Source organism: Podarcis raffonei, chromosome 9 (genome assembly GCF_027172205.1).
Source record: "Podarcis raffonei isolate rPodRaf1 chromosome 9, rPodRaf1.pri, whole genome shotgun sequence".
Taxonomy (NCBI): domain Eukaryota; kingdom Metazoa; phylum Chordata; class Lepidosauria; order Squamata; family Lacertidae; genus Podarcis; species Podarcis raffonei.
Window position 1 is genome coordinate 50,988,657 of NC_070610.1, and position 26,415 is coordinate 51,015,071.

The window sequence follows — 26,415 nt, forward strand, 5'->3', positions numbered from 1 at the left end:
GGGCCATCCCCCCCCAAGTTGATGGACATTGCCATTCAAATAGTGTGTGTGTGTCTTGTGATCGATTATGCAGGGTGGGTCTTATTCCCCCTCCCTATTTTATTCCAAGTTGGCACCATTGGCCTCAGGAAGTGAAACTGGATGGGCTTCTCCGTGGGAAGTAGTATTATTTTGTTAGGGGTGTGCGTGTGTTTCTTTTAAAGCCTCTTGGTTGAGCTTGAGGGTCTAAATCGCTGCTGGTAGGTCATGAGACTTAATCCAGGGTCGTGGATTCAAGTCCTATGTTGGGCAAAAGATTCCTACATCTCAGCGGGTTGGACCCTCGTGATCCCTTCCAACCTTACAATTCTATTAAATATAGCAAGTGACCAGGGCTGAGATCCTGTATCTTGCCTTATCCGAGGTGCCAATTTGAATAAAATATTGGGGAGTTGGGGGTTAAGCTACTGTAAAGGTAAAGGGACCCCTGACCATTAAGCTACTATATTTGAATGACAATGCCCATTAACTTTGGGATATTTATGAAGGGACCACGGCAACAAGGAGCTGGCTCTCCTATGAGCCTCATAGAAACCAGCACAGTAAACCTACTCGAGAGGCAGGTGAAGGGCAAAGCCTGTTGCTCCTGAAAACAAAGGAGCGACTCAAGAGTCCCCGGCCAGCTGCGAGGATCGAGCTCAGCGTACCGAGCCTTCCCTCCGCTCCGGGGAATGCCGAGCGGCGTCTGGCCACGCCCCTTCCACGCCCACGGCCGAAGCACCAAACCAGCAGGCGGCGGGCGGGGCCTAAGGAGGCGAGCGCCGAGGAGGAGCCGGAGCGAGGCCGCCCAATCAGGCCGGGGAGAGGGGGAAAGGGGCGGGGGCAGCTGTGGTGGTGGCGGCGGCCGCGCTTCGGCTGCGCCGGACAGGGAGAGCGAGGCCGGAAGGCCGGCCCTGCGGGGAGTGAAGAGGGACGAGGCGAAGGGAAGCTCCGCGGACACGCCTGTCTGGGCTTTCGCCCGCCTTGGGGAAAGCGGCTTCGGCGGCAGCGGCGGGAGGGGAACGAGCCAACCAGCAGCAGCAGCAGCTGCCGCCTCCTTGTCCACAGGAGAGGAAGCAGGGGAGGTAACTGAGCAGCAGCAGCAGCAGCCGCCGGGGAAGGGAGGTTTTCTCTCTCGCCGAGTGAGAGGGTGGGTGGAGGGCTGGGGAAGGGGGTGCAGCCACTCACGCGTCCACCTCCCTCCCTTGGGGTGGTGTCAACCCCGGCGAAGAAGACCCTCTTTTCTGCCAGGGGCTAGGCAGTCTCCGCGGCCGGGCAGCTGTCTCAGCTTTGCTGGGGCTGCGCCCGGGTCTACACGACTCTCTTGCCCGGCGAATCGCCTCCTCGTCCCGTGTGGATGAGCGCCTGCCTTGTGCAAAAAGCTCCGTGTGCAGCGGGTGGGCTCGCGCGCGGGTCTGCTCTGCACGCTTGCCGCGCCCCGTGCAAAGGTCTTTGTTTTGTGTGTGTGTGTGTGTGTGTGTGTGTGAATGGGAGGGGGGTGTCCCCGTCTCAATCCGCCACAAATCCTTGCTTGCCTTCTTGCGATCGCCAAGCGCCCCGAACTTGTGCGAGGCGCTGGTGCGGCTTTGGGAACGTGGGAGCGCTCTCTCTCTCTCTCGGGGTTTCTGTTTGTTTTGGTCGGGGCGCGCGCACGTCTGCCCGCCTGCCCCCTCCCCAACTTTCCCCTCCCGATTCGTGGAAGGCTGTATGAGTGGCAAAGGTGAAGAAGGGGCCAGCGCGCAGCGTCGTCGGAAACCCGGGCGGGGATTGCCCGAACTCTCTCTCTTTGGGTCTGCGAGTGTTTGAAATCTGAACCCCGCGAACGTGGGAGTGGGGGTGGGGAGGCGTGCGATCCGAGTTGGGAGCCTGACCGGCGGGCGGAGAGGAGCGAGGCCGCGGCGGGACGCCCTCCTCCCGGAGCATGCAACTCCCGTGCAGCGATGGAGGGTGGGGGCTGAAGCGATCGGAGTGGCGGGCGGGGATCTTTGTGCCGTGGGACGCTGCTGCGTGCGTGTCCCCTCCGTTGCGGTGGGGTGGGCGGAGGAGGGAGGGAGGGCGGGCGTGTGTGTGTCTCTCTGGAGCGGAGGATCTGGGAAGCGAGCAGGCGGGCCAAGCGCTCGCTGGCTCGAGTGAGTCCGCTTTTCCTTGTTTCCCATTCTTTCCCCCTAAGCTTAAAGACTTCAAGGCTCTGCAACCGGGGAGGCTTCCCTAGGAAAGGGATCGTTGCATCCTGCTGAATCTTCTCCTCTCTTTCGGCTATCGGCTGAAACGGGAAGCCCAGCCGTGCGGGACGCCCGGGGGGGGGTCGGGGGAGAGACAAAGCCGAGGACAAATGCAACGAGCGCGTCGCTGGCTGCTGGATCCAACCGCGGGGAGCCGAGCCGATGACAGCGGCAGCACGCTGCCCAGCAACAATGCCGGGGGACTTTTGGGGTGGAGGGGGGCGGGGAGAGAGAGAGAGAGAGAAGACGGTAAGTGGAAACGTGGCTCCTGTCTTGCTCCTGATGCTCCAGAGCCCTGAACAAAGGCGGCTGTGAAAAAGCTGGAGGGCGGCAGGACCAGTAGGCATAATAGGAAGCAGGTACAAGGGAGGTTCAGATGACCAAGTTTTTTTTTGGGGGGGGGGGAGGAAGAAGGAGATAGGAGAGTCCTTGGATGAATATCAGTTTTCAGAATGGGATAGGGGGCTCTTTTGTGGCTTCAAGGTCACATATCTTGCACGAAAAGGGCACAAATGTGAATCTAGGCAGTGCTAGTAGGGCTTTGTTGGGGTTTTTGTGCTTTTTGTGCTCCTCCGATACTAAAAAAAGCAGGATGTAGTGTGTATAAAGTGAATTCTTTCTTAGGTTCTTTCTTATTTTTGTGCCCTAATAAGCCACTGGCTTCAGTTGATTTACTTAAGAGTGGAATACCCTGGTGCATGTCAGCTAACAAGTGTTTGTGGTCCTTAATTTCAGGTCTGGGGCAGAAATGGGAGTGTTTTGACATCTGCAGTTGAGACACCTGGAGTGTGAGAGTAGACCATGAGACTGCAAAGAAAGCACTTGCTGAATGTCTCCTTCTGCGCAAGAAGTTTGAGTGTTTCCATCTCACTGGAGACACGGTGCGTCATAATTTGAAGGGCTTCCTTGGACCACAGAAGCTTGCACAGACTCCAGTGAACCACTTCTCGATATACAAGGCAGATCCATACATTTTCAGTAAACATTCACGGAACAGAAAAGAAGCCTTTTTTTTTACAAGAGTCACATCTTGATGTGGGCGGCGTTTTGAAGGGGGTTATAAAAGCCGCATATTTTGGAATGACTGGAAACCTAGAGAGGCACAGAGAACATGCAGGAACCGTGCGTGTTAGCAACTCAGCTTTTTTAGATGTATCATCTGTATTAGAGGGAAATGCAGCACTATAAGCTGCAGCTGTAGCCATGGCATTGCATGACCTTTTAAGCCATATGAGAAGTATTTCTGAGCCTTGGTATCAAACGTAGCTTTATTTCTAAATCGGATGATCGCCAATACACCATGTGCTAATCAGGAGAGCATTTGGATGGAAAGATGCCTCTTCGGCTTTGCAAAGATGCTGCTACTGACCATTATGTGAGGGGATGAAAGGTTCGCGGATTGCATTGCCCAGTGACCAAGCTCCATGCTGCGCATTTGTCGTCTTGAATTTAAGGACCTGCCTTGAGTGCAACTTTTAAAGATGTGCTGTTGTTTCTGACCTATCCCAGAGAAGAAAGTCTGTAAAATGGCTCAGACCAGCTTGCTGCAGGGGAAACAGTTTTATTGTAGAGAGTGGGTTTTTCACAAGCTTCAGCACTGCCTGCAGGAAAAGACGAACTGCAGCAACAGCACTGCCAACAAACCATCCGTTGTGCTGAACTCTGGGACTAATACTTGCGTCGTCCCTGGCAAGGGAGCTGCCTGGGGTGTGTTGCTGGTAGGAGGGCCTGGTAGTGGCAAAACAGCCCTCTGTACTGAATTACTGTGGCCCAGCTCACCTGCCAGTCTGCAAAGGGGTTTACATCACCAAGCCCTGGCTTTCCACTTCTGCAGGGCTCAGGACTCGGACACTCTCTGTGTGGGAGGCTTTATCAGAGGGTTAGTGGCCCAAATCTGTCGCAGTGGACTGATTCAGGGATTCGAGGACAAACTGAGAGATCCTGCTGTTCAAAGTCTCTTGCAGCCTGGGGAGTGCGAGAGAAACCCAGCTGAAGCATTTAAAAGGTAAATCAAACAAAAAAACACCCACTCTGTATCTGCTTCCTTCATATCTCCTGATCAGATAAAAACACAGCCCGCCATAAAAACAGGTAAAACCTATCTCTCACATGGTATTGTCTCCCTGCATGAATTGTTCCAATGGCCCGTATGGAAAATACCCATTTATAGCAGATGCTGCCAGACAAGATACACTTGGAAACACATTCCAGGTTGGCATCTTCCAAAGATTGCATAGTAATTGGAAACAGAGGCCTTAGAAGGGGCAGGAGGAGGGGAATAAAGTGGAAGAGGTTTTTTTTCTTTTTCATATAACAAAAAGGAAACTGATTCCATGGTTGTATTGACAAGAGGCCCTGATTTTAAAGACACAGGTTTTCTTGCTGGTGTTGTGAACTACTTCTGACTTGGAACTTTTGGGGAAGTCTAGAAACAAGCGTATCAAAAACAAAACAAAATGTGTGAGGCTGTGGTTATTGAGGGGTTTAATCAATTTAGTTTCATCTTGGTGATGCCATAAATTACTTCCAACTATAACTTGATGCCTCTGAAAACATTAGGCTAATTATGCAACATGGGAGATCCAATATTGGTCAGCATAAAAAAAGATTGAGCTCACTGTTGTTGTTTTTTTGGTCCTTTACTGTGGTACCTTCCAGGTCTTGTACCTGGGAAACAATAATTGAACTAGGATTTTGAAGGAGGTTGAAGAGCTGACATGAGAGTTTAACAAGGGTTTCATTTTCCCATGTGTGAAGCCTTACCTTGTGTCTAAAACCTGAAATCATTCCTTTGGGAATATAGGAACAGAGAAACCTGCAGGGGGAGAGAAGACACAAGAAGCAATGCCTTGGGAATGTGTGAAAAGAATAAATGCTGCTCATGAACTTGCCAAGCTCATCTAATTAGAGTTAATTTAGTATGCTGTCTGTTAAATAAGCAAGACTGACCTAATAGGTGTTTTTTTAGGGGTTAGTTTCTCAAGAGTATTTTATGAAAGCTGAAAGTTTCAATGGTTTTTTTTTTAAAGTTCCAGCGGTTGTCCAGTTACACTTATTTCATTAAACTGTTTCTGTGAAATAGGTGGCTGTGTAAATAACCACACAAAGAAATGCATTCTTGATTTGAGGCCCAGCACTCATAATTTCATAAAAGCTGTTTTAATAGTGGGTGAATGCAAGTCATTATTCACCAAGTGGCACCTTAGCATGGTATGTATCAAATGTCTAAAATGTCACTCTGATGAAAGAGAACTTTACTTTGCATCAACACCAGATCAGAAATCCAGGAAAAGTAGTATCCTCCTTACTGCAGGTCGTGTTACTGATGGTTGGTTTACAAAGGTGGTATAAGCCAATGGTCACAAACATGGTACTCTTCAGATGTTTTCTATTATAGCTGCCATCAGCTCCAGGCAGCATGGCCAGTGTTGAGAGATGATGGGAGATGTGTGCCAGCAGCATTGGAGAGCACCATGTTGGCTGGTATTGCTGTCACTGAGTTATTGTGGTAAGAGGTTCCCTTCTGTGGCTTGTGGGTAATCATCTAACTCAGGGTGGTCCAACTTTTCATACCAACTGGGTCACTTTGGGCTACAATTCCCACCACTCCTGACTATTGGTCATGCTACCTGGAGTTGATGGGAGTTGTCATCCAAAACATCTGTTTGGCAAAGGCTGGTATAAACAAATGTGGTGGTACTCTACTGCTGGCTTGTAATTTTCCAGTGTTCATATGCTGCATTGGAAGTTACTAATGGTGTTAAAAGCCTATTACCTTTGTCTGCATTTTTAGGCTTCTTGAGGGATCCTAATTTAGTGCTATAAAAAAAAGAACACTTCACTTGAATAGGAAAGGCCAAGGGGGATACTAGCATCCACTGTTAAAATGGAGGCAAAAGGGTATATTACCATAGTATTTTAAGACACTGATAGGAGGTAGTTCAGTAGACTGAGGTGGTGGAATATAAAGGTAAATCAAACTCTTCCCCCATCTATCCCATTTTATACTATTCTCAGTAATTGTTTATATTGGTTCTATGTCATATCCAGCCTCAACCTTACACTTAGAAATCTCTTATGTGGTTGATTCCAGTGGTTTCATGTGAGTTGCTCAGCTTGGGCTATTAATGGTTTCCCACCTGTAATTATCCACCTGTAGTCTCCAGAAGTCTGGCCCCTGGCCTCTTAAGTGAGATGGGCGCACAACCCCAGAGTCTGTCAAGACTGGCCCGTACGGGCAGGGGTACCTTTACCTAGTCTCCAGAAAACTGGTTCAGTTTTGGATGGGGTGAGGGGCAGTATCACTTTTGGGTGGAAACATCTGCCAAGTTGTTGGGAGCTGTACCACAGAAATAGAGAGAACCGCTGTGCAGAGTCGCCAGGGAGCAGCTGGCTCCAACTCTCCTGTTTACCTTCTTAGTCCTCCTCCTAGTTCCTCCTGTTCAAGTGCCTGCTATCTCGCATTCCTATGTCTAGAAGTATCTTCCACTCTTCATCTGCTAGGCATTTTCCCTCTGTAACCCTTTTCTGAACCATTGTAGAATCACATTACTGTTCTTCAACAGTTCTCTTGGAAAGTGACTTGCTACTTATGTTTATGCAGCACCTAGCACGCTGGTGCTAAATGAATGTCAAACAACAGCAGTACATTCTTCTGTTCTGTTGCTTTGGCTAAACTGAATTGGAAGTGGAACCTTGTCCATTCTGCAAAGGAATTATGCAAGTTTTCAACTCTGCTCTTTAATATTTGGATAAAACGGCTGCAAGCCACAGTGGGATGAAAGTAGCAGTCATTGCAGCAGCTTAATAGCATTGGTAAGTAATGATGAGGAAGCTAATTTGAGAGCATCAATGCCTAATAAAACATGAGATGGAGGTTATCATTGTTTGAAATGCTGGAATTTCAAGGGCTACAGTCTCTCTAAAAGCTAAGAGAAGTATCTGTTGGCTGCAACTATTACTCAAGTATAAGTGCTATAACTGCATTTTTAAATACCTGTAAACAAAGCTGCAGCTTGAAGCTCTGTTGGAATGCCTGTAAAAGTTCTTTCAGGGGGGCGGGGGTGGGGGAAGCACATACTAAAAATGAAGATTTGAATCTGGTTACATTGAAAACAGGAATAGTATGTGTTTTGCACAGACTTGTTAGAAACCTGAAACTTGTGTGCTTTAAAGTCTAAATATGAATAATGTCACAAACAGCATTTGTTAGGAGATCTCAAAGTATGGAAGTATATGAAGGAGGCAATGGATGTTTGCACCATAATGGGGACTGACTGTCAAATGTTTTACAATAGTTGACTTTGATAGCCCAACTCTCCGGGCTGGTTTTCAGCCATGTGGAAAGACAGGATTTACTGCAGCTTTCTTGATAAGAGACATAACTTTGGACTCGGCCCTTTTGAGAGAAAGTTCTAGGGATTTTGTTATGGCTCTTAACAGTACTTGTGCATGACAGTGCTAATGTTTGTAAGCATCTCTTAATCATATGGAGAGACTTCATACCTGAATGTTTGGAGATCCTGTTTGATAGGTCTAATTCACCTAGCGTAAGACTTCCAACTGTTTTGTGTGTGGAGGACCACCACATGATGTTCATGTTTCAAAAGCAGGCCTTGTACTGTGGAGAATAAACTGTGTTTACATGAGTTCAGTGTCCTTTCTCACTTTTTAAAAAAAAATGATGGAAGTCATTGAGAGCCATTCTGCCTTTTGAGAAAATATTGTAGCCTCAACTCTTAACTTGTAGCTCTCTCTCTTTTTTTTAAAAAAAGAAACTGCTATTAAACTAGGATGTAAAGAGGTTTCTTTTGAAATGGACACCAGTGTTAGGCCCACAGGCAGAATGAATAAGGCTACATGCAGATGCAGGATTGAGCCTGTGTATTGCTAATTGAAGTTATGTGACTCTGAAAGGATACACACTACTTTAAATACTGTATGTGCTTAGGACATTTGGAGAGACTGTATGCATAATAATACTGTAACAGCTTAGATTATGAACCTGTTTAGGGCCAGCCGGAAAAAGTGGGTAGTTAAGTATCATGACTGTTGTGTACTGAGATGTAATTTGCCTAGAAAAAACCAAACACTCTTGGAAGGAACCCGAAAGACTTGTGCTGTCCTCGAGATGCATGTGCATTATAAATGAATTTACCCACAGCTGTGACAGGATGCTTCATCTGCACACCCAATACCTCCATAAATATACTTCTGAAATGTGTTTTGTGTTCTCAGTGGTCTTTAACATATAGAGAGCATATGCCAATTATATGATATGGGTCTTAAGGTGAGCAAATAGTCTAGGCTTTGCTTTTCTGGTCATCAGCCTGAAAAGCAATGAACCTGGGGACAAGAAGAGCACCTTTTGCCTCGACATTGCACACAAACAGCATCTTCTATCTCCTGTGCACATAAAGAATCAAAGTATTCTTATTTTATTTTTTCATTTTACCTGCAATATTTGCCTAAAGTTGCTGCTGGTGGTTGTGGGATTGGAAAATGAGTGTCCCAACTCCTGTTGTGGTACATTACTTTTTAGCAATTCACCTTTCCTGCAGATCTGTAGTCCAGATTGCAATATATATCCTGAGGATGGCAGTATGTATATTTTATGTATACCACATAGGTATTATTATTATTATTATTATTAGGTTTATAGATTTTTCTAAACAGTGTTGAAGAAACATGCTGATAGGGTAGATCTCCAGATTTGTACAGGTGAGCTAATCCACCTGCTGCATGCGAAGGAGGAAACACAAGCTCCCTTGGACAATCTTGACTCAAGAAAAACATTATTGTGTATCCCTGGACTCATGCCAAAGAAAAATGTGGTTTGGTGCATCTCTGTGCTCTGAAACACATCAAGATTGGTGGCACAAGCCATGGAATTCTATAGCTCAAAGGTAGCAAATGTGGTTCTCGGCACATGTTTTGAACTACAATTCCCATAATCGATGTTTACTGGGGTTAAGGGGAGTTGGGAGCCCAGAAACATGGGGAGGCCGAATCTCAGAATTCTGCCACATGTCTACAAGTTAGGCATCTGGCTGTAATTGTGCCTATGCGTTATAACTCTACAAATGTTATCATATCAAAAGCCTTATATACGGATTCACCTTTGGTGTAAAGCAGGCAAATCCTTTGGTAATCATACTGCCTTTGTTCGTGGTACAAAAGAGAAATGTCTGTTACATTCTGCCTGAGGTATATGCAAGGAGAGAGGTAACAGAAAGGGGAGGAAATGCTGTCTGGAACTTCTTGTCTATTATCTGCTCCCTCTCCATCTGTAGCAGAGAAGGGAGCTACTTCTCTAGCAAAGGTATCTGATGAAAGTCCAGGCAAATAATTGCCTGTTTGCAGTGCACAGAGGTTTTATTTGCATGAAACATCTCATGTTGTCCTTTCCCAGTCTTTGTTTTGTGTGTTTCCCTTTGCCTCCCTTTCAAGCCTCTAAGCTTCAAAGGCCATGAAAATTAAATTTTAATAGACTTGAACACAGCTGCAAAAGTGCATCAGATTGTACCATCCCTAACAGCTGTTCATAGGAGTTTCCAGAAAATGCAAGCCTCTTCAAGCAGGTACACATCAGAGAAAATTAGGCATGCCATGCACCCTACTCCTATGCATGTTTCCTTGGGACCATTTTAGTGGTGGTTGCTCCCAAGATTGTAATTCAAGATGGTTGGAGCAAGAGTTTATAACTAGCAGTTTAGCCGTAAGGTGAATCCTATTGATTGAATGGAACTTGCAAGTAAATGTTTTTAGGATTGCAAACATATGTTCTTAAGGGCAATAAGAAGAGTCCACTGGTTCAGATCAAAGTACCATCTAGTGCAGCATACTGTTCTCACAGTGGCCAACTAGATGCCCATAGGAAACCTGCCAACAGGACCTGAGCACAAGAACATTCCTCTCCTCCCCAGTGGTTTCCAGCAACCGGTATTCAGCAACTTTACTGCCTCTGACTGTGGAAGCAAATCATAGTCATCATGGCTAGTATGATGTTGCAACAGAACCCATGATCTGGACCTTGCGCAGAACAGAAATGAATAAGCTCTCCACCACAAGAATGAATTTCAGAGCTTTACTGGAAGCATTCCTAAAATAGTTACAAACAAATGTTACAAGATACCATGTAACACGCTGCTCTTAAACAATCAAGGAATTTTGTCCCTTTTTCTTTTTAGTCCTTAATTTAGTCCAAGAACTTTATTCTCTGCTCCCAGAGAGAGATCCTAAGCAACTTGCTTTATCACCCTCAGGTGTGCAGTACATATCTTCCATTTCTGTCCAGTCTTCCTGTCTCTCACACCTTCCAACTTCTATCCTTATCATTTGTTGGTACTTAAGTCCTGCGATCCCCCTTTCTTTTCAAGAGCAGCTTGATGTGGAGTACAATAGGCTACTCTTGGACTAAGCCTTGAGATAAAAGACAACCTTGAAGCCAGCACAATATCTGTTGAAAAAAGGGGGTTAAATAGTTGAACTATATGCCTTATAGTATGGATTTAAATATTTATGGTAGAGAATTTTTGTGGCCATTGGTCTCTTTGGGCTTTATACAATTTGTGCATCACTGGAAAAACCTGGAGCTCCGCCTGCCTGTGTTATATTTGTAGGTGACCTGCTCAGGTATCAGACCAGCATTTGCTTGGTAGGAATAGAGTTGAATAGGAAACTTTTGATATGAACAAATTGATCAAAATACATCCGCACACTGTGGTCCAGATTAAAACATAAAAGTTGATTTGCCATAACAGCAGGTGCTGTTAATGTCTTTACAGTCCTCTATGTACCTGTGCGATTTTTTATTATCCGTTGACCTGGTGATCCCAATATATATGTTGCTGACAGTTTTTGATTGTCTTGTGATTTAAGCATTGCGGCCAAAGTTTTAGCTAAATGGTTATTGCAAAGCTTTTGCTTTGTGTAGGTGATGGAAGGGAGTGAGTGTTAGTTTGTTATAACTCTTAGTTCTAAGCTGCTTTGAAAAAGGTAAAAGACCCCTGATGGTTAAGTCCAGTTGCAGACGACACTGGGTGCTCATCTCGTTTTACTGGCCGAGGGAGCCGGCGTTTGTCCGCAGATAGCTTCCAGGTCATGTGGCCAGCATGACTAAGCCACTTCTGGCGAACAAGAGCAGTGCATGGAAACTCCATTTGCCTTCCCGCTGGAGCAGTACCTATTTATCTACTTGCACTTTGACGTGCTTTCGAACTGCTAGGTTGGCAGGAGCAGGGACTGAGCAATGGGAGCTCACCCCGTCGTGGGGATTCGAACTGCTGACCTTCTGATCGGCAAGCCCTAGATGGCTAATTTCATGACTCACTTTACCAATGCTTATGTGACTCGTACCATTATGCTACCTGGTTGAGGGTGGGACTGCAGCTAAATCCCCTATGGCAGTGCTAATGTATCTCAAGTTTCTAGCAGGAAGAAGTATTATGATGATGATACACTGGAGCAAGTTTAAAGTGGTGTAGCGGCAGTAGCTATGATGATGGGGAAAGAAGAGAGAAACAATGGAGTTGTGGGTGCAGTGAGGAAGAATCAGAAGTGGCCAGCTCAGTCTAGATCCCCTTCTCCTTTGGCATAGTTGCACCTCTCCTCTCCATCATAACAGTGCTAAAGAATTTATCTGCGGTATGTAGTCCTAGAAGTCAGTGGTAACTAGGAATTTCTGTTCCAATCTGTCTCTGTCACAACCAGTGCTGTTTCCATTCTCCTGCAATTTGATTTCTGCCAACGACAAAGTTTCATTGTCTATTTTATGTATTTTTCAAATTTAAGACAATTAATGATGTGATTATTTCCACACTGCTCATTTCATTGCAACCTGCCACACAATGGCCATCATAGATGACATCAGGTGTAGGGTGATCTCATGGGCCAAATTAGGATTCCTATTGGGTCTAGTTTGGTCTGGAGGTTCTCCAGTCTTGATAAAACAGGCTTGCAAGGATAACTGAGAAAATATATGTTGGCACTGAACACCTGAATGTGCTATAGAGGTGCTAAATATTAATGCTCTCTGTATATTATCTGGTTAGAGAGACCAGTATGACAGAAAGCAATATAACCTCGGAGAGAGGTTTACTGTCTTAAGTGAAATGTGTTGCAAATATATTGGCTCCAGAAAACACAAGTACCGCCAGACTGGTATATACCTGGACCATATAGAAAATCAGTGATGTGGGAAGCAGAAGGAAGCTTCTACTGACAAAGCAGGCCTTGTCTGTCACAAAGCAGTTACTTGGCTTTCGCAAAGAATTCAAGTGTTCTTTTTTAAGAGATCAAGCATTGCAATGCTAATCTTGTAGTAGCTTGACATTCAATCAGTGAATGACTTTGTGCTTTCAGGTATGGGCAGTTTATGGCATGGACAGTTTATGACAGTAACAGCTACTTAAGTTTCCATCCTGCTGTGTGTGTGTGTGTGTGTGTGTGTGTGAGAGAGAGAGAGAGAGAGAGAGAGAGAGAGAGAGAGAGAGAGACAGAGAATTATAAGTGGGTACACACACAAGTATTTTGCCATAGTCCATTCCAGAGCTAGGTGTGGTATGACAGGATTGGAGGTAGGACATTTTGAGAGGGTGGGAAAGAAGAAAATGTTATGCTTGCCTGCTGGCTAAATCATGTGGTAATAGAGTTAGTACTGAGGTTCCCCATGCAGCATTCCTGAGTGATACAGTGTTGGGCAGAGTAGTTTTATGTCTCTCTGCTGGTGCTGTATGGGAGAGTGCTGAGAGTGAATTCCCAATTTTTCTTCTGCTCCCCATTTGAGAATCTTTCCCCTAGAGTGTAAATTGTTCTATTGAACCAATGCATTTGGGTTGGAGAAAGTGATTTCTCTTCTATCCTCGCCTTCTTATTAATCGCTCCCAAAGGACCATTTATGTTGCAAGGAGGGCACACCCATATTGGGATTGAACTTGAAGGATGGAGAAGAGTGGGTCAGCAAATAGGCTCCAGCCGGTGTGCAGGCCTCAGCCCTAATTCTCTCCCCTCCCATCAGGCCTCAGGTTGAAGGGAAGCGAGTGTCATCCCTTGGAACTAATGGTCATTTAACCCACCGAGGGCTTGTATTTCCTATTTCATCTTATGTCTACCCACCCGCCTCCTGTCTTTGTTGATGGAGGTGATTGTTTCTGTCACTCTCAGACTTCTTAACTGTTCCTTACGTCATTCTTTTCCTGTAGGAGGACTTGGTTGTTGTTTTTGCTTTTCTAAGAAAAACAAAAAACAAAACACCCAGAACCAGAAAGGAAATGCATACTTGGCAAAGCTCCAAGGTATACAGAGCCCTCTCTGCCTTGTCTCTGTCCCAGTTTGACTTCGGCTCCGCTTCTGATCAACACAAAGTTTACTATTAGAGGGAATGAATATGATTAAAATAAAGTTTGGAAATTATTTGTCGAGAATGTAACAAGGATGTTGGCCAGTTGCTTGTTTTATTCTTGCCCTTGCTTTAATGGTTGGGGCACATGTGGTTTGTTTTTGTTTTTGTTTGAATTTTATAGTATCTCCTTTGCATAAGCGATAGCATTCTTACTCACGGCTAGATTTCCCTCCTTTAAATATGCTGCACTAGATCTGAGGCAATAGCCTAATTCCTTTAGGATGACTTTTGCTATTTCAAAATAATTGAAAGCTGTTGGTGTGGGGGGGAGGGATAACTCACTGGAAGAAATCCCAGTAGAGAAGCCTGAGGCGTTAGAGCAGTGGGAGGATGTTGGCTTTCCTACCAGGATACGCTTTCTGTCTTGTTGAACAATCGTTCTAGAGAAATGAGATGCTATTACTCTGTCACTGGGTTTCTGAAGCATTACCAGCATGCTCACACAAAAAGGCTGTTTTCAAGCAAATGTTTCCCTTGTTTCAACTCTTTGTGCTTCATATTTGCTGGATATTCATGGGAATAAACAGAGAATAGTCCACTCCATTTGATTGGGAGAGTGAGACTTAGATTAATGCAAAATCTACATAGTTTACCACAGAAATGTGCTGCACAGACTCCCTCTTGGCCCACAGAAGCTGGTATTTCAGAGCATACTACCCCAATCAGTGGAGGGAAAATATAGCCATTGTGGCTAGTAGCCTTTGAGAGTCTTATCCTTCTTGAATTTGCTAAATTCTTTTAAAGCCATCCTGGTTTCTTGTGGAAACAAATTCCATAGTTTAACTATGCACTGTTCAGAACCAGCTTTGGTTCTGATAAACTTACATGAGCCACCCAGGATTAAGCGACAGTTTTCTGAGTGCTAGGAATTGGGCTTACTATATTTTCCCTGGCTGAGAAAAGCTGTCTTTCTTAATGGAAGTAGACTGTAGACAGATGAACATGAAGCAACGCAATCTCTGCAGGTTTGTCTGGGCGATTTGTATCCAGGTTAAAGTTAATCCCAACCTTGCCTGACTAGACATGTCCCTTTCTCAGGGATCTCCGTTATAGGTGCCCATTAGAGACCAAAATTAAGCAGATGGTAGCCTTGGGGTATTGTTACCTAACATCACCAGGAAATATATCTCTGCACCAAACAAGGTATGCAAACTGTACAGAGTCCATATCTAATGCTTTTTCCCTTTGTTCATGCCAATGCAGATGTGAACACAGAATAGGATGAGTATGTCATCAAACTGTGCACCAGCTGTTCTAAGTCCTGGAAGAACTAACCATTCACCAGCCATTGAACAGTGAATGAAGAGCTGCAGACTCCACTCCAGCCCCCCAAAAACCAGTGCCCCAGTTGCCCTGGGATTGCAGAAGCAAGGGGTTGGGGATCTTTTGCCCTCTGCCACCAGCCAGACAAACCAGGTCTCCTTCGGACAGCTGAAAATAAGGCCAATATATTTGGTGTCTGGCAACGTAGTGTATTCTGACCAAACTAAGCCTCCTGATATATATTGTGCTCTAGGAGACTTAGTTTGGTCAGAATCTAGTACACACTTTCAGAATTAACACTAAACACATAACTTCTAGTAAATGAGCCACCATAGCTGCTAGAGGGCTATGAAAATTTGTGTCCTGGGCTTTGTAGACTCTGCTACCCTTGTGCTATCTGAAACGAATAGGGCACATTGATAGCCAGATGTGATTTTTTTTTTTCAGTTTTCCTATCCCACTACCTAGATTGTAAGCCACCTTGAAGATCATTTGATCAAAATGCATGAGTGTATAAATAAAATCATGATTATCAACCTTGTTCTGACCTGTTTGCCATTCCTGCTATTGTGCTTTTCATCCTTGCCTTTCAATTCAGCTACACGTTTCTGTTCCTAATTCATCAGTGCATTTATTGCCTTTTGAAAATGAGCCAGCCTCATTTTGGAGATTCTAGTTGTACCAAGTGACAGTTTTCTTTCATTTTTCTAGGTTGCAACATTTCCCCACTAAACTACATGGTCTGTGTATTTGGCACAAGGAATAACTTGAACAAGTAGGAGTGAACTAGATTACTTCATAATCCACACTTTAACAAGAATTCTGTTGTTTTGAAGCAACAAAGAAAATAACTAAGTCATAAGCATTCACAATTTACATATGTTTTAGATTGCAGTTTTTTGTTGACTCGCTATGACTCCTATGTCAGTAATGGGCTTTTTTGTCCCTATTGTGTTTATTCATGAGCAACTCTGTGTTGCTTGCCAGTAGTCACTTACCCCAGACCTCAAGTGACCCATTGCTGAGTTGGGATTTGAGCCCTTGCCATCCAAGGCCAGCACTGTATCCAGCTGGACACAACTGCTTGCAGTATGACTTAATGTCATGAGAATTCGCCCCTCCCCAACATCCATTGCTTGGATAGATATAAACAGCTTAAAACGCAGTGCAGAGAAAATTGAACAATCTTTCTTTCAATTCATTTTGGTGTTCTTAACTTGCTTTGTCTGTCATTTTTACTAAATCTCCAAACCCAGACTTCTGGGACTTCCGAGAACTTTTTGCATTAAATCACTAGTAGGACTTTTGGGGGAAATTGCCATATAAAATATGCGGTGGTGGTAGCACAGGTGGAACAGTGCTATTTAAAAGTCTTCCTTTTCCTCTTGCAATCATGCTATATCTAAGAGGCTGAAGACATAAATTGTGGGATAGATTTTGTTAACAGCGTTAGTGTGATTTATGCCTCAGCTTTTGGTGCTGAGGTGAGTCACTTTGTGACAACCCACTACTTCAAAGGAGATGGGAAAGGAATCGGAGGAGGAAGGATGAATGCCAGAAAGAAGCAACTTGTCCAGGGGCAAAGTTGGAAGGCTGAATTGTACTTGCACATAATTTTTGAAACCTGCAGAACCTTAAGAAATTAACTTTAGAAAAGCAAAAATGACTACAGCAAGATACAGTCATGGCAAACATACAGTGAGCATAGGTTAATTTTGCTGTGTTCCAGTTGTTGTTGACAAATAGGCAATGCATAATACCAGAAGTTAAGGGAAAGAGGTAGAAAATTGATTATCAGGGTATAGAAGGGATTGTGGGAATATAGTTGTTTTCTTTGAAATCACTGAGTGTCCTTAAAAACTGACACCAAGGGTGGGGAACCTGTGATTCTTCAAATGTTGCTGGACTCTTAATTCCCCTCAGCTCTGCTGGTTGCAGAGTTTTACTCTAAGTTTTTGTTACTGGTTCTATTATGTATGAGTCAGTTCAAAAAGTGAATCTTTTTTACATAATGCTCTCTCTCTCTCCTTTCTAACGGACTCTTTAGGAGAGATGGAACAAACCACCATACATGGTCGTGCCACAAACTGCTTTAGTTATAAATCAAGATGGTGTAGAGAAGGAATTCTGCTTGATTTAGCGTATGTTATGACCTAGAGAACTAGCTTGTGAGTAGAAGAGAACAAATAAGGGGGAAAGCTTGATTTTACAGAGCATGTTACCAAAAATAGAGAGGCACTACCTTTGCTGTAATTTTACCATTTTAAGTGCATGTCAAAATAGTCTGTTTCTGTATTAGTACTGACTGTTACAGTATAGATTGCAGCCATTTAATAAACCTGGAGGACATGAGCTTAACATATTAATGATCTGTAAAATGATGAAACAAAGATATCTATGTCTAAAGCAGACTGTGGCTAAAGCAGATTTATATAAGGATTCAGTGACAGTGAAAGAGGAGACACTGAAATTTCATAATTAAGGTTGCTGTGTTGGTGTCCAAGTGTAAGCTATGATACAGTGATCCATTTGAACTCACTGCTTGGCTGGATTAACTAAGGGAATTGAAAAAGGAAGATGAAAGTCAGTACAGATAAATGCGGGGCGTTACATGGTGGTATGTGTGAGACCTTCCCTTTGCAACCTTTAAAGTGCTGAATTCGTCGTTACCATTCAGGGCACTTCTGCTGTCAAAAAGACTATGAAGAAGGTCAGCGGTTATGGAAAGATGATCTACAGTGCACTCTGCTTGCCTGCTCATAAATTATAATGCAACTAGAAAAGGCAGGCTAAAAGTGCAATCCTGTGCACATCTACTCAGGAGTAAGTCCTGCTGAATTCATTGGGACTTGCTCCCAGATAATAATGTTTTCAATTTCACCCCCAAAAGGCCAAGCATGTGACCATAGGATATCAGGCCCTGATCTTATTTGATTCACCTGGGGAAATCCAGCCAGATGGGCGGGGTATAAATAATATATTATTATTAATAATAATATTTGGTGTGTTTTTGGCAGAAAGATTTCCACCAAGAATATTAACACCTGCCACACATGTTTATGATTACTTATTTTGAGCAAAGTTGCATTTTCTTGAACAGATAGTGTAGAGTAATCCATTTGGAGTTTAGTAATGCAGAATAGTGCAAGGCAAATGAAGAACTAAACAAAGCGAAGATGGGGAAATACTACATGGTAAAATCCCTTTGTAAACCACTTTGAGGTTTGTTTGTTGCAATCAAGAAGTGTATGAAATAGATAAGGAGATAAATAAAGGATCAAGTAGGAATTAGTGTCCTTCCTTCAAGTATTAGAGAATAAGTCCCACTGGATTCAACAGAACTTCAGCAGACAAAGTTAGTGTTGCAGCCATAGTCCTTAAACCTGTTTTATTCATTCTTTTCGCTGGTAACTTTAGGAAGGAAAGTGGGGGGGGGGGTTGCCAATGAAGTAGCTAACTTAAATGGACATTGAGGAATTATGCAGGACGCATGGAATGATGTCATGAAGATGAATAAACGAAATGGAATGCAAAATAATAAAATGAATAAAAGAAATGGAATGCAGTCTAGTAGCACCCAGTGTTGTGTCATATGCTTTGGGGGCTAAAGCATATTTTGTATCAGTGGAAAAATAAGAAAGGATCTAGGGATCCTGGTGCATTTCAGGGTTACTGAACCAGCAGTTTTGTGTGGCTGAAAAGGAGATGAGGGAAATTCTTGAATGTTAGGTAGGGGTGTGTGTTTTTTCAGGGATAAGGAAGTTCTGATAGCATCGTAGATGGCACTGGTTCCTTTTGAAAGCTACAACCAGTTCTGGTCATCTGTGTTAAAAAGGATGCATTCACAGTCTGCTAATTCTGAAGAATGACTACAAAGTCTTGCACTGAACTATCCAGACATTGTGCAGTTCCTCTGTGGTTTTACACTTCCCCTCAAGTACTTAGATCAATGAAAGTTATGTTAAATTTATTAAGGTGAAAGTTGAAATATATGGAGGAAGTGGGGAGAGGTACCAGTGGCTTTACTGGAACAAAAATAAAATAAAATGCAGTATTGTTACTTTAAACTTCTTATAAAGAATTATTGTGTCCTTTGAGGAAGCCTTTGTGAGTAGAAGTCTCTACTCTTCCATTGTCTGTAGCTTCCTTTTCATATCTATCCAGGGAAATCCTTTGATTGCTGCAGAAGTGCATCCTCTTTTTATCGTATTAAATTCTTTTCAGATTTGTCAAGCCTCTTCCTTGTTTGTATGATACAGATTCAGGAAAGGAAATGAGAAATCCAGAGGCAACTGTAAATCTTGTAAGTCCGAACATTCAGCGGATAACTCTGGCAAGATACTTCTCTTAGCGCTGAAATGAATTGGCAATTCAGGTGAATTCAGAAGCTGTATAGAATTGGTGCAGTTGAGCAGTTCAAAAATGGCACCAAATGTCACAAAAGGAGAAGTGCTGCTGGGAAAGTGTATTGAGATTTCCTGTGGGTGATCTTCATTTATTTCTTAATTTATATCATTATTGATATCCTGCCTTTCACCCTGACAGGAACCCAAAGCAACTTACAGCTAAAATAGAAACATAGAGGGGAAATCTTTCATTTAAAAAACAACATTTAAACGTGTATACACACACAAACATATAGATCACTACAGTAAAAACAAGACAGAACTAGCCCTTTCAAGTCAACAAGGAGGGAGCCAATCTAATTCTCTAGGAAGGGAGCAGCCAAACTCTGGGAGCAGCCACTGAGTAGGCCCTGTCCTGCGTCTCTACCAAACATGCCTTTGAGGGTGGTGGGACCAAGATAAAGAGGCTCCCCTGATAAAGAGTCTTCCGGATTTATAGACCTATTCTGGTGAGATGAGGCTGAAATTATATCCAAATAATCAATGAACACATAAACCAATTTGAGCTGTTTCTTAGGAACTGAATGTGTCATCCAATTTTGATGCCTGCATGGCTAACCCGATTTACATAAAATAAAGAAAATCATGTGTAAAATATGTAGTACAGAGACCTTCGGGTGTTGCTGGACCCCACTGCCATCACCTCTCACTGTTGGCCATACCGACTAGGGCAGCCAAAATTCAGAAGGCCACAGATTCCCATTTCTTGGTGTAGCAGTGCAGGTTTTTACCACTTGCAGGAGTGTTGGCAAAGGTTGCAGGAGACATTTTTGAAAAGCACTCTCTTGGAAGAGTTGGCGCTGATCATCCCAAAACGAGCCATTCTAGGGAAACGTGTTTAGTGTGAGCTTCTAAGATGAAAGGCATTTGCTGCTGCTGCTGCTGCTGCTGCTGCTGCTATGAACATTTTATCACAAATCACTACACAAGCGTGAATGTAGTTGGGAGGGAGGGGAGAGTAAAATAAAAGGCATGGCTTGGTTGCATCTCCCAACCAAAGCCACATGACTGGCTGGTGTTTGATGGTGTTCTGTGGAGATCTTTTTCCTACATGGCATGGATAGCGGATTCCCACAGATGCAAAAGTTGGAAAAGTTTAGTGCTGTGGATTTGAAAGGAAGGCTCTTTGTGACATATTTTTAAAGAGCGTCTGATTAACATGAAGAGCCTTTCTCATAAAGGTGTTTTTGCTATTGAAGGGAGGAGTGAAAGGTAGGAGTGATTACCTAAGGTAAATATCTAGGGAAAGAGTAGAAACAAGTGAATAAAGAGGGGTTAACAGCGCAGCTACACATCTGAGTTTGGAAGTAAAGCCAATGTTAGTGGAGATGCAGAAGTTTCAGATGCTCCCAGCCCTTTGTTCCACTCATTGTCACTCTGAAGATCAATTTCTCACTCAAAACATATAATTAGGTTTGATGGCATATTGCTTACATCTTATTTTACAGAGCTCATGATTATTTTCAAACGGTCTTCAAGATGGCTGCTAACCTTCTCTAGAGATAATGAAACATTTGGCTGGCGTGAGAAGGGGGCGAATTGCTGCAGTTCATTCTGCTTTGAAACCAAGATGGCATTTTTGAAAATAAAGGGATTATTTTCTAGTGAAGACTATTTCATGGCAGGAACAGTTGCCTTATTGAAGAATCTGCTGAATAGGCCTGAGGTCAGGATGCAGTTGGAAGTTAGAAAATTCTGGATGCGCTGAAGCAGACACTTAAAAGAGTCCGCTTTTTTGTGTGATATCTCCTGTTGTAATGATGCTCTAGCCTTAGGGAGTTACTGGTAGCTGTAATGCGTTGTAATGCATTCTCCCCCCCCCCCCCCCCGCTAGAATTAAATTTGTGTTTAAAAATCTTAGTCAGAATGCACTGGTGGAAATGGGGAATAGCCAAACTGTTCTAAATGTGAACTGTGGTGAGTTTCCATGGAATGTGTTTTACCTTACATATGGAATGCCTAGCTCTTTACAATTATTAGAAAGTGATGGTCATCTATTCCATTTAAATAAGCACCGATGTTGTTTTTTTAACCATTTCAAATAAATTAGGAATCACCTCTATGATAAAATTGGTCTTAAATAGGGACATAAAGAACTGCACACAGAAAAAGTATGATGGAAATTATGGATTCTCGGAGGTGATGGGAGAATTCCAGTCCAAAAACACACACAAAAAGGCAAATGGTTAGTAATACAAAATGACACTTCGGGAGTGTGTCAGGCCTTTCACTCATCTGGTCAAGTCAGTGGGGCTACATTACTGGAAGCGGTTGGTGAATCACTTCCTTGGTATGGCAAAAATTCAAGTTGCGTTGAAGGCTCTACCCACCCCCATCCCTGCTGGTTGATAAAATAGTACTACAGCCTTATTCATCCCAATAGCTGTGTTGAGTAATCAGAAGTCTGGATAATTGAACATGCTTTTTTCACTGGTTTACCAAGACTTTCTCGCATTTCATGGTGGCAGAAAGTGCAATTAGATGAGTAAGGTCTTTGGATAATGAAGAAAACGTGTGTTTCAGAGGTTTGCTGTGAAGTCCTAGGCTTATTCAAGCAGAAGCAAGTCCCATAGAGTTCAGTGAGACTAACTAGAATGCAAATGTATCAGGATTGCAACTCTAATATCTAATTATTCATTGGCTGTACAGTGGTACCTCTGGTTACGAACTTAATTCGTTCCGGAGGTCCGTTCTTAACCTGAAACCGTTCTTAACCTGAGGTACCACTTTAGCTAATGGGGCCTCCTACCACTGCCACACAATTGCTGTTCTCATCCTGGGGTAAAGTTCTTAACCCGAAGTCCTATTTCTGGGTTAGCGGAGTCTGTAATCCAAGGTGTTTGTAACCCGAGGTACCACTGTACAGACTTTGAGCTATTTGTAATTTTTTTTCTTATATGGCATGCACTTTTTTTACTTCGCACTTTACTTAAATCCCATGTATTGGGGATTTATAATTATAATTATATTCCAAGGGGATTATCCAGGTTGTTATCATGACACATCTTTTGATAAAATGCTGTCATAAAGAATTCCGGAGCATGAACACACCCTTGAGTTATTTAAGTGATTCTAGGTTTTGCCTGTTCCTTCCCACCCCCACCCCCTAAGAATTGCAAATCTTGTGATCAGAGAGAACCATCCTGTTGGAGGGGGGAGCTGCCTTCCCTGAAGGGCTATTTCTTTATTTCTGAAGCTTTCATAGCTCTGATGCTGTCCTTACTGTTAGTATATGCTCTCACCCCACAACCGGTTTGGGTGGGGAGGTGATGGCCTGCTTTCTAGCACTGATGCAAGGACTTAGACATCTACCACCATGACATTTCGCGTGGGGGCAAACGAGGTAGACAGTCTGGTTTGGTTTGGGTAGATGGTCCTGCAGTATCTTGTATTCATACAGTGAATAATCATGTAGCCTCCGAGGAACGAGGGGTGAGCAAGCACCTCTGATCTTGCCAAGAGTTGCTGGTTCACTTTCAGTTCACTTTAGCTTTGGACTTAGCTGCTTGCTAGAGTAAACAAACTGGATACTGACTTGAATTCAGGAATGTTATTTCAGAGATCATGCAAAGAGGCTCTTACTGGGTGGTTTTGTGATTGTGTACCGTCTCATAATGAGAGCATCCACTTGTTGCGCACTCAGCCATGGAAATGAATGGCATTCGCACAAGAGAGCAATGCTGGTCTGTGTATCTGCACTACCTTCCAATAGGGCTTGTACAGACCAGGAGCATTGCTGCGAATAGTTGTTACTAGAAGTTTAGCTGGGATTGCGCTTGGTACTAATAAAGCCTCTATTCAGATTTCACATACATTCTGCTGGGCATATCCAACTCCTGTTAAACCTGAAATTCCCTGTTTATGGCCGTGTTGGGTAGCTGCACAAGCGTAATCCAGACGTGCTTTTTGTTGGCCTCAGCACTTGAACTGCTGCATTTGTTTACATGTTAAAAGGCTTAATCAAATATTAAAGTGGCTGCAAGTGACTCTGCACTCCATGACAACACTGGAAAAAGAATTCCCTAGCGACCTCGTTTTAGTACATACTGTGAGCACCTCTTTGTTCTCAAACAAACACACACACGTTCCTTTGCTGAAAAACAAAACTACCCATATAGAATATATTTCTGGATTTTATGTGTGTGTGTGTTATAATTCTCCTTTCTTTTTCTCCTTGCAGGTGCATTTTGCTGCCTCTTCTCGGAGCCAAGCCCCCTCAACAAAGTCTCTTCCTCCTTGTAGATTCTGTGGATGAGGGATGTAACATTGCAGAAGGCGACCAGACATCTATGGGCTTATCTGGAACTATAGCTGAGCTTCTAGCTAGTCACTATGAGTTTTTCCCTCCATGGTTGCTGCTGCTGTGCTCTGCCCGGAAGCAGAGCAAAGCTGTTACAAAAATGTTTACCGGTGAGTACAAATACCAATGAAAACTTAGCTGCTCCTTCACTTTTCGATCCTCATGTGTCAAATCCGTTTCTGAAATGTTTTACTCATCACTAAATTTCAGCAATCAACTTTCTGGAATCTCCATTTTCTTGGAGCCTTTACCCAGTTGACAGTGGTTATTGTACATAGTGCTGCATGGGTGTATCTACATGGATGCTGATATATTGTAAGGGATTTATTGTGCCGTTCTTCCCCAGTAAAAGAGTGCATGAAGCATGACAGCATTGAAGACTTGAATCCACTAGTCTAGTGTGTGTGCAGCAAATTTTTTTCTCTGTCTAAAAATCTAGATTTGTCATCTTCTTTTCTGGGAGTCGAGGATTACCTTTTGCAAGCTCACTGTATGGGTGTAGCTGTATTTGATCCTGGGAGTATGCTGTTGGCAGACTATTGGGAATCTTCTACAACTTGTTGTTCCAGTCTTTGCTGAATTGTGAGCTCATTTCATCACTCCGCTGCTATTGTTTATGGGATTTTTCTTAAACGTAGAGAAGCATAAACACTGGATTCCCAGCCTTCATGTGAAACCAGCTTGAAACCAGGCAATGAGTGGAATAAAACTGCGGTTATAATAAAGCTTTAACAGTAAGAATAAATAGATTAAAAATCCCTTGTCTCTTCACCCTTACAGCAAAACTAGATGATGCATTTGGTTATGATAATTTGATTTTAAAAATTGATAAAGATTATTACAGTGTTACCTCGGGTTAAGAACTTAATTCATTCTGGAGGTCCATTCTTAACCTGAAACTGTTCTTAACCTGAAGCACCACTTTAGCTAATGGGGCCTCCTGCTGCCGCCACGCCGCCAGAGCACGATTTCTGTTCTCATCCTGAAGCAAAGTTCTTAACCTGAGGTACTATTTCTGGGTTAGCGGAGTCTGTAACATGAAGCGTCTGTAACCCGAGGTACCACTGTATTATTAATTTCTTAAAGGCATTAGTAATGCCACTGGCAACTTTACTCCTGGGGCAAGCAGGAACTTCAGGGGTGCTGTGTCTAAAGTGGGAGAGAGGAGAAGGGTTGAAAGAGTCTGAATGCACCATAGTCAAAATCAAGAATGCCTCCCTATGTCTCTTTAGAGGAGATTTAAAAACTGAGGTGCATTTAATTGTGCAATCGCACAGTTAACATATGGTGTTAGACAGTGCTATTTTTGTAGAAAAAGAGGTGCTGGAACTCACCACAAATGCCAACCTTGTTCTCTTATAATGGCAGTGGCGCCCACCTGAGTTGCAGTGAGTGCTGGCTGAAAAAAGCCTTGGCGTTAGATATGGTGAAGTCTCATGTTGTGTGAGTGAACTTCTCCTTTCTCCCCTCCCAACCTGCAGTGCCTATGGTGAGAGGAAGTTCGTTGTGTTAGGAGAAATTGGTTCTGTTCTTGCAGTGGCGTCATTGGTTTCAGCCATATTGTCTAGTTCGACCCTAAAATCTCCTCTTTGGCCTCTGTGTGCCTTGCCAGCCTGTCCTCCATGGATGTCACTGGCTGATTTTGTTCTGTCACCACGGGATGCTGCAGGAAAGAGGGTGCAATGGTGCTTTGACTATCAATGACTTAAGTTGATTTGCTATCATAAAGAGTTCTGGGCAGTCATTATTATCATCATTTGTTATATGCCACCCTTCCTCCCATGGGAGCCCAGCAAAATATTTAAACAGTGCAATTTCAAATCAAATAAAAACATTTAAACACAATCACATACCCTGACAGTTATTTACTTCACGGTTGCCATAACCAGTATATCTAGGCCATCTCATACCTGCGTAAACGGGAATATTTTCACGTATTTCCAAAAAATCAGTTATGAGAGAGACAGGCACACCTCACCAGGGAGAGCAATTCCACAAACGAACCACCACATGGAAGGCCTGGTTCCGGGTCAATGCCAACTTGGTTGGCAGCAATGCAGGAGTCTTGGGCAAGGCGTCTGAGTGGTGAGTTGGACTTGACCTACTATAACAGGAGTTCTGGATCTATGAAGGACTTTTGTCAAACTTAACTTGAGCTATCATTTCCTGTATGGCAAGAGCTTTTGAACGGCACCGTGTTTGAGTGAATTTCTTGAGCAGTTTCAGATCCTTTCAGTGAAAAGTGACAGGTTCCCTTTGCTGTTTAGGCATACAATTGTACCTTGTTGATAAGCATAGTAGCTTCTGCAGGGCCCACAATCCATCTGATAACAGCTTCCTTGAATGGAATATTTTATTAGCCCATGTGGATGTTTTAAAAGAACTTGAAAGCGTACAGCTACTGCATTTTTGCTTTGCATCTCATTTCACTTTTTCATCTTTGAAGTATTCTTTTCCCTCCAACTCCCCCTGCCCCCAAAGGTATGAAAGGTTACAGGGAAAAATGAATGAATTATGCTTCAGGGGCGCATCTTTCATTTCTTCAACCTTCGTATAACAGCCTCACCCACTGAATCTGGTTGCTCCTGATACTTGCTATAGGCGCATCATTCAGGGTTGGAGCTGATCTTTCAGTCTCTGATAAAAAGGTCTTGTTTCATAATTGATTTAAATCCTTTTCCCCTTCACTATTTCATATATTTCTTAAAAAATGAGGCATGCAAATTTGGGTGATTCACTTAATTTAATTCACAAGTTAATGGAGCGTGTGTAGTGTCTTGTATATACCATATTTTTTGCTCTATA

At 43.4% G+C, this 26,415-nt stretch overlaps 1 protein-coding gene across 7 annotated transcripts in view; it reads left to right on the forward strand.

Annotated features, from left to right (window-relative positions):
• The first annotated feature begins 874 nt into the window (after positions 1–874).
• ANKRD50 (ankyrin repeat domain containing 50) overlaps positions 875–26,415 on the forward strand; it is a 43,868-nt gene continuing 18,327 nt past the window's right edge. Inside the window, exons 1-4 of one of the 7 annotated variants that reach the window (XM_053403451.1) lie at positions 875–1,103; positions 2,976–4,245; positions 5,638–5,748; positions 23,491–23,720. In XM_053403451.1, the coding sequence (XP_053259426.1) occupies positions 3,767–4,245; positions 5,638–5,748; positions 23,491–23,720 (820 nt within the window). In that variant the 5' untranslated portion in view covers positions 875–1,103; positions 2,976–3,766. The other 6 variants (XM_053403454.1, XM_053403455.1, XM_053403456.1 and 3 more) reach the window with 6 other exon arrangements.